At 40.7% G+C, this 12,576-nt stretch overlaps 1 protein-coding gene across 1 annotated transcript; it reads left to right on the top strand.

The window, feature by feature from the left end:
- The first annotated feature begins 318 nt into the window (after positions 1 to 318).
- On the top strand, positions 319 to 10,328 carry slc29a4a (solute carrier family 29 member 4a). The gene is made up of 11 exons (XM_088317709.1): positions 319 to 478; positions 2,299 to 2,656; positions 4,161 to 4,292; positions 4,368 to 4,481; positions 5,266 to 5,394; positions 6,121 to 6,195; positions 6,309 to 6,577; positions 7,956 to 8,076; positions 8,157 to 8,344; positions 8,516 to 8,756; positions 8,825 to 10,328. The coding sequence occupies exons 2-11, from the start codon at positions 2,422 to 2,424 to the stop codon at positions 8,959 to 8,961; spliced, it is 1,641 nt and encodes a 546-aa protein (XP_088173835.1). The 5' UTR covers positions 319 to 478; positions 2,299 to 2,421; the 3' UTR covers positions 8,962 to 10,328.
- Positions 10,329 to 12,576: the final 2,248 nt, after the last annotated feature.

Below are 12,576 nucleotides of genomic sequence, written 5' to 3'. Positions count from 1 at the left end.
AAGGATTGATTAAAGTGACACAAGCTGCAGTGACAGAATTTTGGTAAGTGGGTGTCACTAATGCGTCACTGATTTTCTAAAAAAAAAAAAAAAATAAAATAAAATAAAGTACAACAACAAAAAAACATGAGCATAGTTTATTGTTGATTTTGAGGTTTTGTTAAACGACTTTTAAGAACAGCAGCGACGACATTAAGCTAACCTCTCTCTCTCGCTCTCTCGCTCTCTCTCGCTCCTCTCTCTCTCTCTCTCTCTCTCTCGCTCTCTCTCTCCACTCACTCTCTCTTTCGCTCTCTCTCTCTCTTTCTCTCTCTCCACTCACTCTCTCTCTCGCTCTCTCTTCGCGCAACCTCTTCCTCCTCAGCCGCTGGATGTTGCGTCAGAAGGCGCGAGGTTCCGTCTGGATGGAGACCGACTGAGGAACCACCAGGGCCGGGGAGAAGGGACGGTCAGACAGAGGGGGAGCCTCGGCACGGAGGTAACCTGTTGTTGTTATGGTCGTTGTCTTTTTTTTTTTAATTCGACTAAGCCCAATTTCAGTCAAGGGGGAATAATTGTAGAGAGCGCAGCTGGGCGGAATATATGTAGAAAAAAAACAGCAATCGTCTTTTGCACTGGTCGGTTTAGCTTTAGCATCAGGTTTTCTTTCTAAAACGGCGGTAGAATGCATTTGCGTTGTGTTCTCATTCGTGTGTACTGTTCAAGAGGCACATAATTGGGCACATGCAATAAAAACGCATATGCTAATTTGAATTAAAAGAAAATACGCTCCCCCCCCCCAAAAAAAAAAGAAAAAACACAAGCTGCAAAAGCTTTGATTGCGCTTCACTTAATGTCACAGGCTTGCCTTTTATTGAAATCAAGCTCGAGAGCGCCTGCTCTAGGATGTCACTGGGATGGCTTCCAGCTGTAAATAAACAGGAGCTTTTAACCCAATCACCGCCCCTGAGGGGAATAAACCTAACATGACCTCTTACTTCAATGCTGAGTGCGTCAAGATGGCTTTGTTTTCATTGTATGACATATTGCAGCTACATTTATACATTACATGAGTATTCTTATAACAATTTGTTTATTTTGTGGTTGTTTAACCACGTTCATGCAACCATTCTTATTTTTGGTAAGGCAGAGCTCCTATTTTACTATACATGATTAAGTAATAAAGTAAATAAATAAATACTATAAATCAATTTTATTTTTACAGCACTTTTTCAAGGAGACGACTCACAAAAAATACAGTTATGAAATACAGAATTACATTTTACAGTCATAAAAGAATATTTCAAATTTGTCTACCTCACAGTCAAGAAGTCCCTCATTTGAATCTTTGCTTTTGAATCCAGTTTGCATGTTCTCGCTTTGCTTCTTACCCATTAAACCGTTACTCTGTCTTCCTCGAAGACTCCAATTTGTCCAAAGCTGTGCCTGTGAAGGTTGTTTGTCTACAGAATGTGCCCTGTGATTTTCCACTCTACCTCCCTGTCAGTGAACTCAGGGAGACTCCAGCTCACCCGCAACCTTAATGATGACAAGCTGTTAAAAAAAAAAAAAAAGCCATATAATGCCGCACACTTGTCAATGTTCAGTCCACAATATGCCGAGGTTTCGAATGATTGCGCAATCTGGTTGGAAATGCACAGTGGCAACATGTGCGTAGCTGGCCACAATTATTTGTGTATATTGGCACATGTGTCACATCAAACCTGCACATCTGCGTCGACAGTCCTCAGTTAATGAGAGCCAGTGAAAGATGCCAGCTGTCGTACTGGCATAGAGCTTGCATGCTGTGGGTGGGGTGTGTCGTGTGGACACGTTCTATTGTGCTGCAAAATGGCAAAGCTATAGGTTAAATTAACTCATTCACTACCAATCGAGTAAAAAAAAAAAAAGGATCTTTGACGTCTTAAGCCGTCAATGGCAATAAATGACTGGATAATATAAGCTTTGGTTTGGATGATATATTTTAATATAAAGGCTGCACTCATATTATAATTTTAAGAACAAATAAACAAATAGTCTGTATCTACTCCCTCTGTAAACATAAAAGTGTAAAAAAATACATCACACCGTTAATATGATGCTCCATCCTCCTCAACTCACTTGGCTCACAGATGTGCATCTTCTGTCTGCCGCTCTTTCTCAGTAAATTGGCGACATGCTCACAAAGCTCCCACGTATCATATAACCTTGGCTTGTCTGACACTGTCAACGTTTATTAAGGTTTATAACAGATGTCTATTCTGCTCTATACCTTAACATCTTTTACATTTGGTTTCCATGGTTTCCACTTCCCTGCAGCTCCTCCATCATCCCAAAGTTTCCTGTCTCACCCGCTGCAGTCACAGGGTGTCCTCTTGGGAATTGCGTGCGTCATGCCCGCTCCCAGAGGTGTCTAGCGAGCGTCCGACTTGTCCGCAGAAGATGGACGTGGTGGGAGCAGAGCGCCGCAGGGCCACCCCGGCGCAGACGCCTGAGGAGAGGGACGTGTGGCGGGATGGCGGGAGAGCCGGATGGAGGGATGTAGGAAGAGAGGGATGGAGGGATGGACGAGAGAGCGGAGTGGTGCAAAGCTACAGCTTTGACTCCTACCAGCTGGAAGAGGAGGAAATCAGCAAAGACGTCCCGGAGAGAGGCGTTCTGGCGCTGTCTGAGCCTGGTGAGACACTATCTGACTATGCACACGCAAAACATTATTTTGCTAGTGGTCATTATTCATTTTATGTGCCGCTAAATCAGGTGTGGGCAAACTACGGCCCGGGGGCCACATGCGGCCCATTAAACGTTCTAATCAGGCCCGCCGAACTTGAAAAAAATTAAATGAATAAACCTTCTTAATGTTTTATTTAAAAATACTGTGGTATTTCAAAGACATATATATTGTTGTAATGCTTTTGTTCACTCTCATTTAAAATTAAATGTATTTTTTTTTCTCCGATGAGGTGAGGTTACCAAAACACTCCATCCATCTGATCCTGGTCCGACCCATCTGGTTATGATAAAAAAAAAAAAAAAGAAAATCTGCAACATGCACGACGCACTCATTAAATATCAGAGAATTTGCAAAGGAGACAGATGAGCACGTGTAGATGTCAAGGAACAACCTTGTTAACAGAAAACGGCCGTGTTGCTTACTCATTCACATTGCAGAGATGCCGCGCTAATCAGATAACCTCCATTTGGGATCCGCAACCCCTCCCCCACCCACTTGCTGTCAATTACTTCATCTTGGTGGAGTGAAACAAACACGCGCACAACACCGGGCTTGCGTGTGTGTGTGTGTGTTTCAGAAATCCAACAGATGCAGTCAACCTTGAGGTTTCTCGAGACATGAATGTCAGAGGGGAAAATTCGTGCTGTCAGTTTTTTGCTAAAAAAGTCAGAGGCACAATGGGGGCGGGGTTCAGCGTGATTTATTTACTTTATTTTAAAAACCTCTCTGGTTTGTTGGATATGAATAAAGTAATTTTACATACAGGACATGCATACATAAATGCTTTATTCATTTATTTATTTGTTTATTTGATCTTTTTATTTATTTATTTATTTGTTCATTTATTTTAGTTATTTTTTTCTTCCGCCTCATCTTTAAATCTGTCCCCTTTAATAATCAAATGTGCCCTTGTGCAATAATGTTTGCCCAACTCCTCTTAGCATGGAGAAAATCACAACTCATGTTTACGATCTACAAATCTGCTGGTCTTGTTTTGTCTCTTAAAAAAAAAAAAAAATCTACGCACCCCTGTTGCGGCCCACCAGCCAACAGCAACACTGATGGAGTTGCAGGAATTTTTTACTAGTAGCTGATTCGTACAAGAGATAAGAATCTGACTCAAAATGTGGTCCGATGCAGCCAATGTTGAATTGGGGGCCTACGTCAAAGTGGGCGGGGAGAAATATGAACAGTTCCAAACCCCAGTGAGCAATACCACAAGACCCAAAGCATTTTTAAAAATAATAAAAAGCCAACTAGAACATCTTAACTCTATTTGGGTTAGGATCTAGTGTCTGTAGTCCTACGAGTATGTGTATATTTGAGATTTTCCATTTCCTTCTACGTCTTTCCTTTTAATTAGCTCGAATGAAGATCTAGTGTGTCGACCCCAGACCGTGATTTCATATTCTTTTTATTAATAACGCACGTCTCCTACCTTCCCGATCAGACTTTGAGGAGCCGATCCCTGACGACCGTTACCATGGCATCTACTTTGCAATGCTATTGGCTGGAGTCGGCTTCCTGTTGCCCTACAACAGCTTCATCACCGACGTCGACTACCTTCACCACAAGTTCAGCGGTACAGACGCGCACCAATGTGAATGTGACGCCACGTTTAAGAACGGTCACGTCAACAATGTCAAAACGCTTCCAGGGACGTCCATCGTGTTTGATATGAGTCTGACATACATCCTGGTGGCTCTTTTGGCTGTCCTCCTCAACAACGTGCTGGTGGAGAGGCTCAGTATGCACACCAGAATCACCGTGGGTGAGTCACACGTTAAGATGTTGATTATCAGAACATCTCCGTCTGATAATTCCGATCACAGTAAAAAGCCACTTGGAGGTAGTCAAATGAAAAAAAAAAAAAAAAGATGAACATTTACTTGGTTTCCTCGTGCTGTCAGCAATTAGATTCAAGATTCAAAGTGTTAGATATGTGCTATCTATAAATTGAATCATTACAGTTATATATATCAACTCATTCGATCCCATTGACGGATATATACGTCAAAAAGTACAGTCATTCTACCAGGGATGGCAGTGAATGAGTTTTAATATAATTGAGTTGAAATTGTGCAGCATTTGATCTGAACAATACAACAATAAATTATAAACTATGGCTGAATTACATTTACCAGATTAGATTACTATTTCATCATGATCGAATAAAATTGCATTTAAAACTATTCTACTCCCATTTAATTTACATTTATTGTTTAAAATGTGAAAACTCAAATTTTGCTGGCTAACCTTTGCAGATAATATAATTTGCAATGCAAGATTAATTATTTTCAGTGCAACCGTGTACTGTAAAATCATTTCACTAAACTAATATTTTATCGGATAATGACATTTTATTCAAACTCCATTTTGTATAACAGCAGCATTGTTGAGTTCCACTTCAATTGCTGAAGAAACATCCAGTCAAGAGTGCTCAACGCTGAGGTTAATTAAATCCGGAATGGAGTGTCGGTTCTTCAATGGATGATGATTACCTTGACCTGTGTATGATGCATGTTTCGTTTTTTTTTTTTTGTGTGTGTGTGCAGGCTACGTCTTAGCATTGGGGCCTTTGGTGTTTGTCAGCATATTTGATATCTGGTTGGCAAAGTTCACTAACAGCCAAGCGTATATCATCAACTTGGTTTCGGTGGGAGTCGTTGCTTTTGGATGTACAGGTAAGATGATGAAATGTCGTCATAATTGTCATTTACACGTGGTAAAATATAATATAGGGCGCACTTAAAAACAAAAACAGACGGACGCTCGGAGTGTGTGTGTCGGGAGAGTGCGACTGACCTCATTTTAACTCAGGGGTGTGCAAACTTTTTGGCGGGTCACAATGGGTTCTAAAATTTGACAGAGGGGCTAGACCAGCAGCAAATGGATGGAGTGTTTTGGTAACCTCACTTCATCGGAGAAAAAAAAATACATTTAATTTTAAATGAAAGTGAACAAAAGCAAAACAACAACATGTATGTCTTTGACACACCGCAGCATTTAGAAAATAAAACATTAAAAAGGTTTATTCATTTAATTTTTTTCAAGTTCGGCGGGCCGGATTAAAACATTTAACGGGCCGCATGTGGCCCCCGGGCCGTAGTTTGCTCACACCTGCTCTAACTAGTAACTAATCCACCAAGCTAATCTAATCATTCAGATATCATCCATACATACAATCTATATCTAGTGTCAGTATACCAAGTTAACTAAAAATCCGTTGTCGCATCGGCGGTGAGATTTCAGAAGGTTCAAAAGTCATAACGCACCCAATTGTTTCTATAATTGCGATTTGAAATTGGCGGTATGAAGAGGTGGATTAGGTCAGCCCTGGGAACCAAATGCACTGCCCACCACCGGTTGATTGTAAATCCACCGTTAACCACTTCCTCATCCATTTCCAGTGCAGCAGTCCAGTTTCTACGGTTACATGGGGATGCTGCCTAAGAGGTACACACAGGGGGTGATGACCGGAGAGAGTGAGTACAAAAATATCCACGCGTTCTGTTGACCATTCTCTTGCACAATGACCTCTAGCTTCCTCTCTAAACTTTCCACACGCATCGAAATCTCCTTCTTCTTCTTCGTCCAGGCACGGCCGGGGTCATCATCTCCTTGTCTCGCATCTTTACCAAGCTGCTGATCCCAGACGAGAGGAGGAACACGCTCATCTTCTTCCTCATCTCCATCGCCATGGAAATGCTGTGCTTCATTCTTCATCTGCTGGTGCGCCGCTCCCGCTTCATCCGCTACTACACGAGCCACACCCAGGTCAAAGGTCAGGGCAAAGGCCACGACCCCCGAGGCAGCTCCACGGGCTACAGGGTTCATCATGACGTCACGGCGGAGGAGGTTAAATTTGTAAGTTGTAGCTTGATGTTTACACTACGATTGTATTACACAACTATTGATGAGCTTTGTTAGGCATTGTGGGATTCTTCAACTTCATATTTCTATCTGAGGACTGTCCATCGTGTCACATTCTCACGTAATGACTCACGTATTCATACCATCCAACATAAAAAAACATGGAGCAAGAAGAGAGATTCAGGTTTTCAATCGGGGAATACAGTTATTATTTTGAATTTGTGTCAGCTAAAAAAATAAAATAAAATATTAAGGTTTGTTGTTGTTGTGCGGCGTCGACAGACTGTTATCTAGCTTCATTAACACTACTTCAAATAATAAAAAAAAAAAACAGCTCACAGGGTCTCACATTTTTTAATATTTAGCGAACATTTTGTCATCACAACATCAATAGTTAAATATATAAAGTAAAAAAGACTTCCCCTTATTTCATTAATACGTTAAAAAATTATTCATGTGAAGGGAAGTCGAGAAAGACTCGCTATTTTTTTAAATAAAATTAATTATGGAAAGTCAAAAGAGTTGGCTATATTTTATTTTTAATTAAAACAAAATTAATTATTGAAGGCCACTGTTCAAAATGCACTTTCAGTTAAGTCACATAATTTTTTTGTTAAGCAGCATTGTCAGTATCACCTGAATGTAACTATTAAAGTAACTTGAAGTCTATTATCTGTGTTAATTTTAAAAGCGGGTCATCATTAAAGGTTTTTTTTTTTTTTTTTGTTTTTTTTTGGGCAACGCTGGAAATACTCTGACCGCAACACGACAAGCATCCTCCTAAATAAACATGAGAAGGTCAGACAGGACGGAGAAAAAAATCTAACACGCACTTTGTTATTCGAAGCACCGTCTTACGCCTGCGGACGAGCCGATAATCAAGTGTCACTGGAGTGCGCGCGAAGCCTCGTAAGGCTGTCCTCTTTTTTATTTGGCCATTTGTCCCGCTGTCAGCGAGGGACTTCCCATTTTTGTTTAACTCAGTCTTCGTACAAAGGAGTGTGTGAGTGTGTTGCCTCTGCAACTGGGAGGGGGGGGGTGTGATTCAGGGAGTTCATTGTGTTGGTTGCCAGGGGAAACGGAGGCAGTGCTCCACATTATGACTATAATCAGGAAGAGTGGTTGGTTCTGGCTCCTGAGACCCTTTAATCAACGGATGGACTTTTGTGCGTGCGCGTGTGTGCGCGCGTGTGTGCGTTGACATCAACCTGCAGTCACTCACAGTGATGCGCTAATAGAAAATAATATATTCATGAACTGTGAGATATAGTTCCTCAAGTGTTGTTTTTATAATGTGACACCATGCGTGCACTTTGTTGCGGGGATTTTAGTGATACATTTTGATTTGAGAATGTTTTTGGTTCCTCCTCAGGGGAATGGTGGCGTGGGGCCACCCACAACAGAAGAAGGCATTGAGGAATATGTAGGTGGGACATATGTGAGATTTGACGCCCCCAAAATCAAGATCAGAAAAACCTGGCCTGGTGTTCGAGGTATTTCCAATTTTTAAAAAAAAATATCTCTATTGTGTGTGTTCTCATGACATATTTGGCGCCAATTCTTCTCTCTGCAGATCTGATTTTGCATCGTTACGTGGTGTCCCGCGTGATCTGGGCCTACATGCTGTCCATAGCGGTGACCTACAGCATCACCTTGTGCCTATTTCCCGGTCTGGAGTCAGAGATGAGGGACCCCACCTTAGGGGAGTGGCTGCCCATCCTCATTATGGCCACCTTCAACATGTCAGACTTTGTCGGCAAGGTGAGGAAGCCTCTGATGTCAGAGCTTTGCATCCCTAAAAATAACGATGACAGTGGCCTTAATTGATTTTTATTCATGCTCACATTCTCACCTGTGAACAATGTAGTCTGTATAATAATTTCTGTGTTTATGAAAGCCAAAACCAAAAGAAGCTATCAATGTGTTGTTCAGATCTTGGCAGCGCTGCCCTACGACTGGTCTGGAGGCCGCCTTCTCTTCTTCTCCTGCCTGAGAGTTGTCTTCATCCCTCTCTTCATCATGTGCGTGTACCCGGCGCACGCGCCCACCCTAGCCCACCCAGCTTGGCCGTGTCTCTTCTCCCTGCTCATGGGCGTCACCAACGGCTACTTTGGGTCCGTGCCGATGATTCAGGCTGCTGGCAAAGTGGCGCCGGAGCAGAGGGAGCTCGCAGGTAAGACGGGGTTACGATTTATTTACAGAAAGTCAGTATATCCGGTAATGGAGTATTTCTTTGCGTAGGGAACGTGATGACGGTCTCCTACATGACGGGCTTGATGGTGGGCTCCGTTGTGGCGTACGCAGCTTACAGCTTCACGGCGCCTCCAGCAACCGGCTTCTCCACAGTCAATTTACACACTAACACGACTGGTTTTTGAATGTCCCCACATGGTACCATAAACGTGTTTATACACAAACACACACCACACTAGCAGCAAGAGAAGGTGGCGTTCTCCTATTTGAAGGAAATGTAGCATTACATATCTCTGGATTCTCCAGCCAGGATGAGTGAGGATTTCGGGGACGTTGATGAACTTTGACCCGAATTTTTCAGTGGTCGTCCGTTTGGAGTGTTTCACTGTGAAATGAGTTTGAGCTTTTGTTTACTAGTATGTCACTTTTTGTTTACTGCAACTCACAATCCTTGAATGCACCATTAAAAAAAAAAAAAAAACTTTGGGGCAGTTATCAAGAAGATAAAACTGTGTCGTTCATCACAGCCAACAATTGAATTTAAGATGCCTCTCAAAAGGTTGTTTGGATTTAAATCAAATGATAGAATTGTTGCACATTTTTACACCCGAAATTATATGCTTCATTTTTTTTTGGGGGGGGGTGCGTGTTTTCAAGATGGACGTTAACCACCACTGGTTATAATTCCTGCCTCAAAGTTGGGAATTCCGAAGTTTCCGCCTTCCTGTGTGGCGTTTAGATGTTTTCTCTGTGCTTTCGTGGTTTCCTTCCACATTCCAAAAACATGCATGACAGATTGATTGAAAACTCGAAATTGTCCAAAGGTGCAGGACTGTGAAGGCCTGTTTGTCTCGATGCACCCTGCGATTGATTGGAACTCTGCCTCTCACGTTAAGTCAGCTGCGATAGGCCCTACCTCACCCGTGACTCGAATGAAGATAAACGGCGTAGAAAATAGATGGACGGATTAACATTGACCTCATCAGTTCTTCATAAAAGCAGCATTGCTAACCTGTGACCAACAGCTTTTTGCGCAGTGTTCTTCGTATTGTGTGTCGTGACGATTTTTTTTTTTTTTTTCAATGGCTAAAACGCTTTCCATGTGAGCAGAACCTCCAAAGTAAAAAATCCATGATTTTGGCACATTAATCAGTAGCCAAGTAGTAGTTCTCACTTTCCAATACGTTGGTGATCCCTGTTGTAAAAGGATTCATGACGGCGACAGTGTGGGACCGAAACAAACGAGTTCACACTATTATTTGAAAATTGATTTCAAATCAATCCGCAAAACGCAGAACGTTCAACTTTGGAGGTTCTTCTGGATCAATGTTGCGTTGTGAGCGATTAAAACAATGAGTGGCAAAAAAATATCTAACTTTTTCTAAGTATTGTTAACAATTGAGAAAAGAATGAATGTAAAATCAACACTGTCTGAACCTTGTAAATATATTTAGGAATGATATATTCAAAAAGCAAAGAGATGTGACGTGCCAGGGCTAATGATATTTTTCTTAGTTTATTTCTGTATGTCTTATAAAGATGCAGAACTTTCCTTTTGTTTCCTGTCGATTATTGTCGTTTAAATAATCTTGCGGAGCAGTCGGACTAAAAGCGAGTTGAGAGTTTAAGAACTTGTTGGCCTTTTTCAGTCCGTTTTAACCAAATCTCAACAATGGAAAAGAGGAAATCATGATTCAGTTCTTAGTGTTCTGGCTTTGAATGGTCTTTTGGAATGATCACGTCCATTCGCGCTAAATATATAAAATTTTATTTTATTTTTTTCAATGTAGAAATATTTTTAAAAATCCAAAGGTTTTCTCGTCTCTCTTTTCCTTTGAGTCAATGTTCTCTTACTGAAGCTGTATTGATTATTTTAGGTGTTTTCTTTTCTCTGGGAGCAGTTTGAAGAGTTTGTGGAATATTTGTTTGTCAAAGAAGATGAGTATCGGTGCACTTTGTATGTCAGCTCTACGGCTGACAGGCGTTTACAACTGAGCATACAAGAATGGGAAAAATATTAAATCTATTCGTCAAAACATGTCATGTCATTCCAGATGCATTTATCTCAGTTTTGGTTTTGACAAGTAAGCATTGAGACCAAATTGGACTGAAGATTATATGCGCAGAGTGATTTAACTGAGTTATTTTACAATTTAAATTATGTTTATTACAGCTGCGTTGTCATATGTCACAGTAATGTGACGCAATCCAACCGGAAGTGAACTAATTTCCCCCTGGACCGGACAAGTTAACTGTTGGAGGGATTTTAGATAGCACAAAAATATTGGATTACATTTAGGATTATATCTATATTAAGGATGAGGAAACATTTGCATTTTCAATGTATTTGTCAGAACAACAACACCAAAATGTGTTCGTTTAAAAGGCTGACACTGAGCCCACCCAACCACCATATCCATGCAATAAAATAAACATCATATTCTAAATCTAACCAGCTCCGTGTAAATACGCCGCCTAGTGGTTGTGAACAGTATCACAATGACGTCAAAGAAAACTCAACGGATGCTGACGATTTTGACTTTTCGTGTCATGGCATGATGGCGCATATAATAAAGTGAACTCAAATAAAGGGTCAGTGACGTCACATGTCATCCGTTGACTCATCGAATTGCATTCTAAAGCCCAGTCGGCAAATCGCCTGTGAAAATAAATGTACATGGTGAATAATATAGAATAGAATACAAGTTTCGACTCTGATTTGTACGGCATCTTGGTCACATCGTTGTGGGTGGTGGCTTTTATGCTGTGGGCAAAGTGTGCATAATGTTATATTATTTTTAGAATTAGTTATGGAGTTAAAATATGAAAGCAACAAGACCATTACAGATTCATTTAAATTAAACTATCTGGACCAGAAGCAAAATCTTGTATTTGCCTAATGGTTAGTCCATCCCTGTGTGAGACTCACTTCCATCAGACCGTTAAAAAAAAACTGTCATCACATGTTCCATTGTGCAGAGAAATCCAACGGTGCAATTAATTACATAATTATTTCCCCCTATTTGTAATGAATTAATATAAAGTAGGAATTGCATAATTTTTCAGAGACGACTTTATTTAGAAAAAATAATAAAATCCAATAATTGATTATAACATGTCCAAATGTAAATTAAAATATAAGATATTCTGCAACCGTCGAAATTACATCACGATTATAATTTTTGTGTAATATTTGTAATAATACGAATGCAGAAAGTGGTAAAAATACCTCACACGAAACGTTCTGATCTCAATGCAGTGTATGGAAGGTGACCCAATAACGCGTTCTGACGCATTTTGGCCTGCAGGAGGCAACATCGGGCTGAAGATGATGACTTTCAAGTGTTTCCATGGTGATGACGTAAGGTTGACAATGGTTACAGGGGTCTTAGGTTACATGCGAGAAGGAGTCGAGGTTACAAGAATGTGGCTAGAAGGCACGATCAGTTACGGCCACACCGATGGATTTCAAAGGATTATTGTTTTTTTTATGGCCAAGGATGTTTTAAATGCAAGTATTTGCTGTAATTAAGACTTTATTACTACATTGATGTTGTTAGTGGCAGGTGACTTGTTTCGAAACCTTGTATACAGAACATGTATTTATGTATTTATTTTTTATTTGTTTTGTTTTTTTTATTGTAAGAGATCATTAGGTGTGCCCTGGCAAATAATCCCGTTTTACTTAATGGGTCCCAAAAATATTCATTCATTCCAAATATTGAACAATCCAGAAAGAAGTTACAGATAGAATCGCAGAGGCCAAATCTGCAGTCAAAAGAAACAGAAGGATACAAATG

The sequence above is a fragment of the Idiotropiscis lumnitzeri genome, chromosome 15 (genome assembly GCF_059441095.1).
Source record: "Idiotropiscis lumnitzeri isolate Australia: NSW breed Sydney's pygmy pipehorse chromosome 15, RoL_Ilum_1.0, whole genome shotgun sequence".
Lineage (NCBI taxonomy): Eukaryota > Metazoa > Chordata > Actinopteri > Syngnathiformes > Syngnathidae > Idiotropiscis > Idiotropiscis lumnitzeri.
The sequence above is the reverse complement of the archived record's forward strand: the minus strand, read 5'-3'. Positions and strand labels throughout refer to the sequence as shown.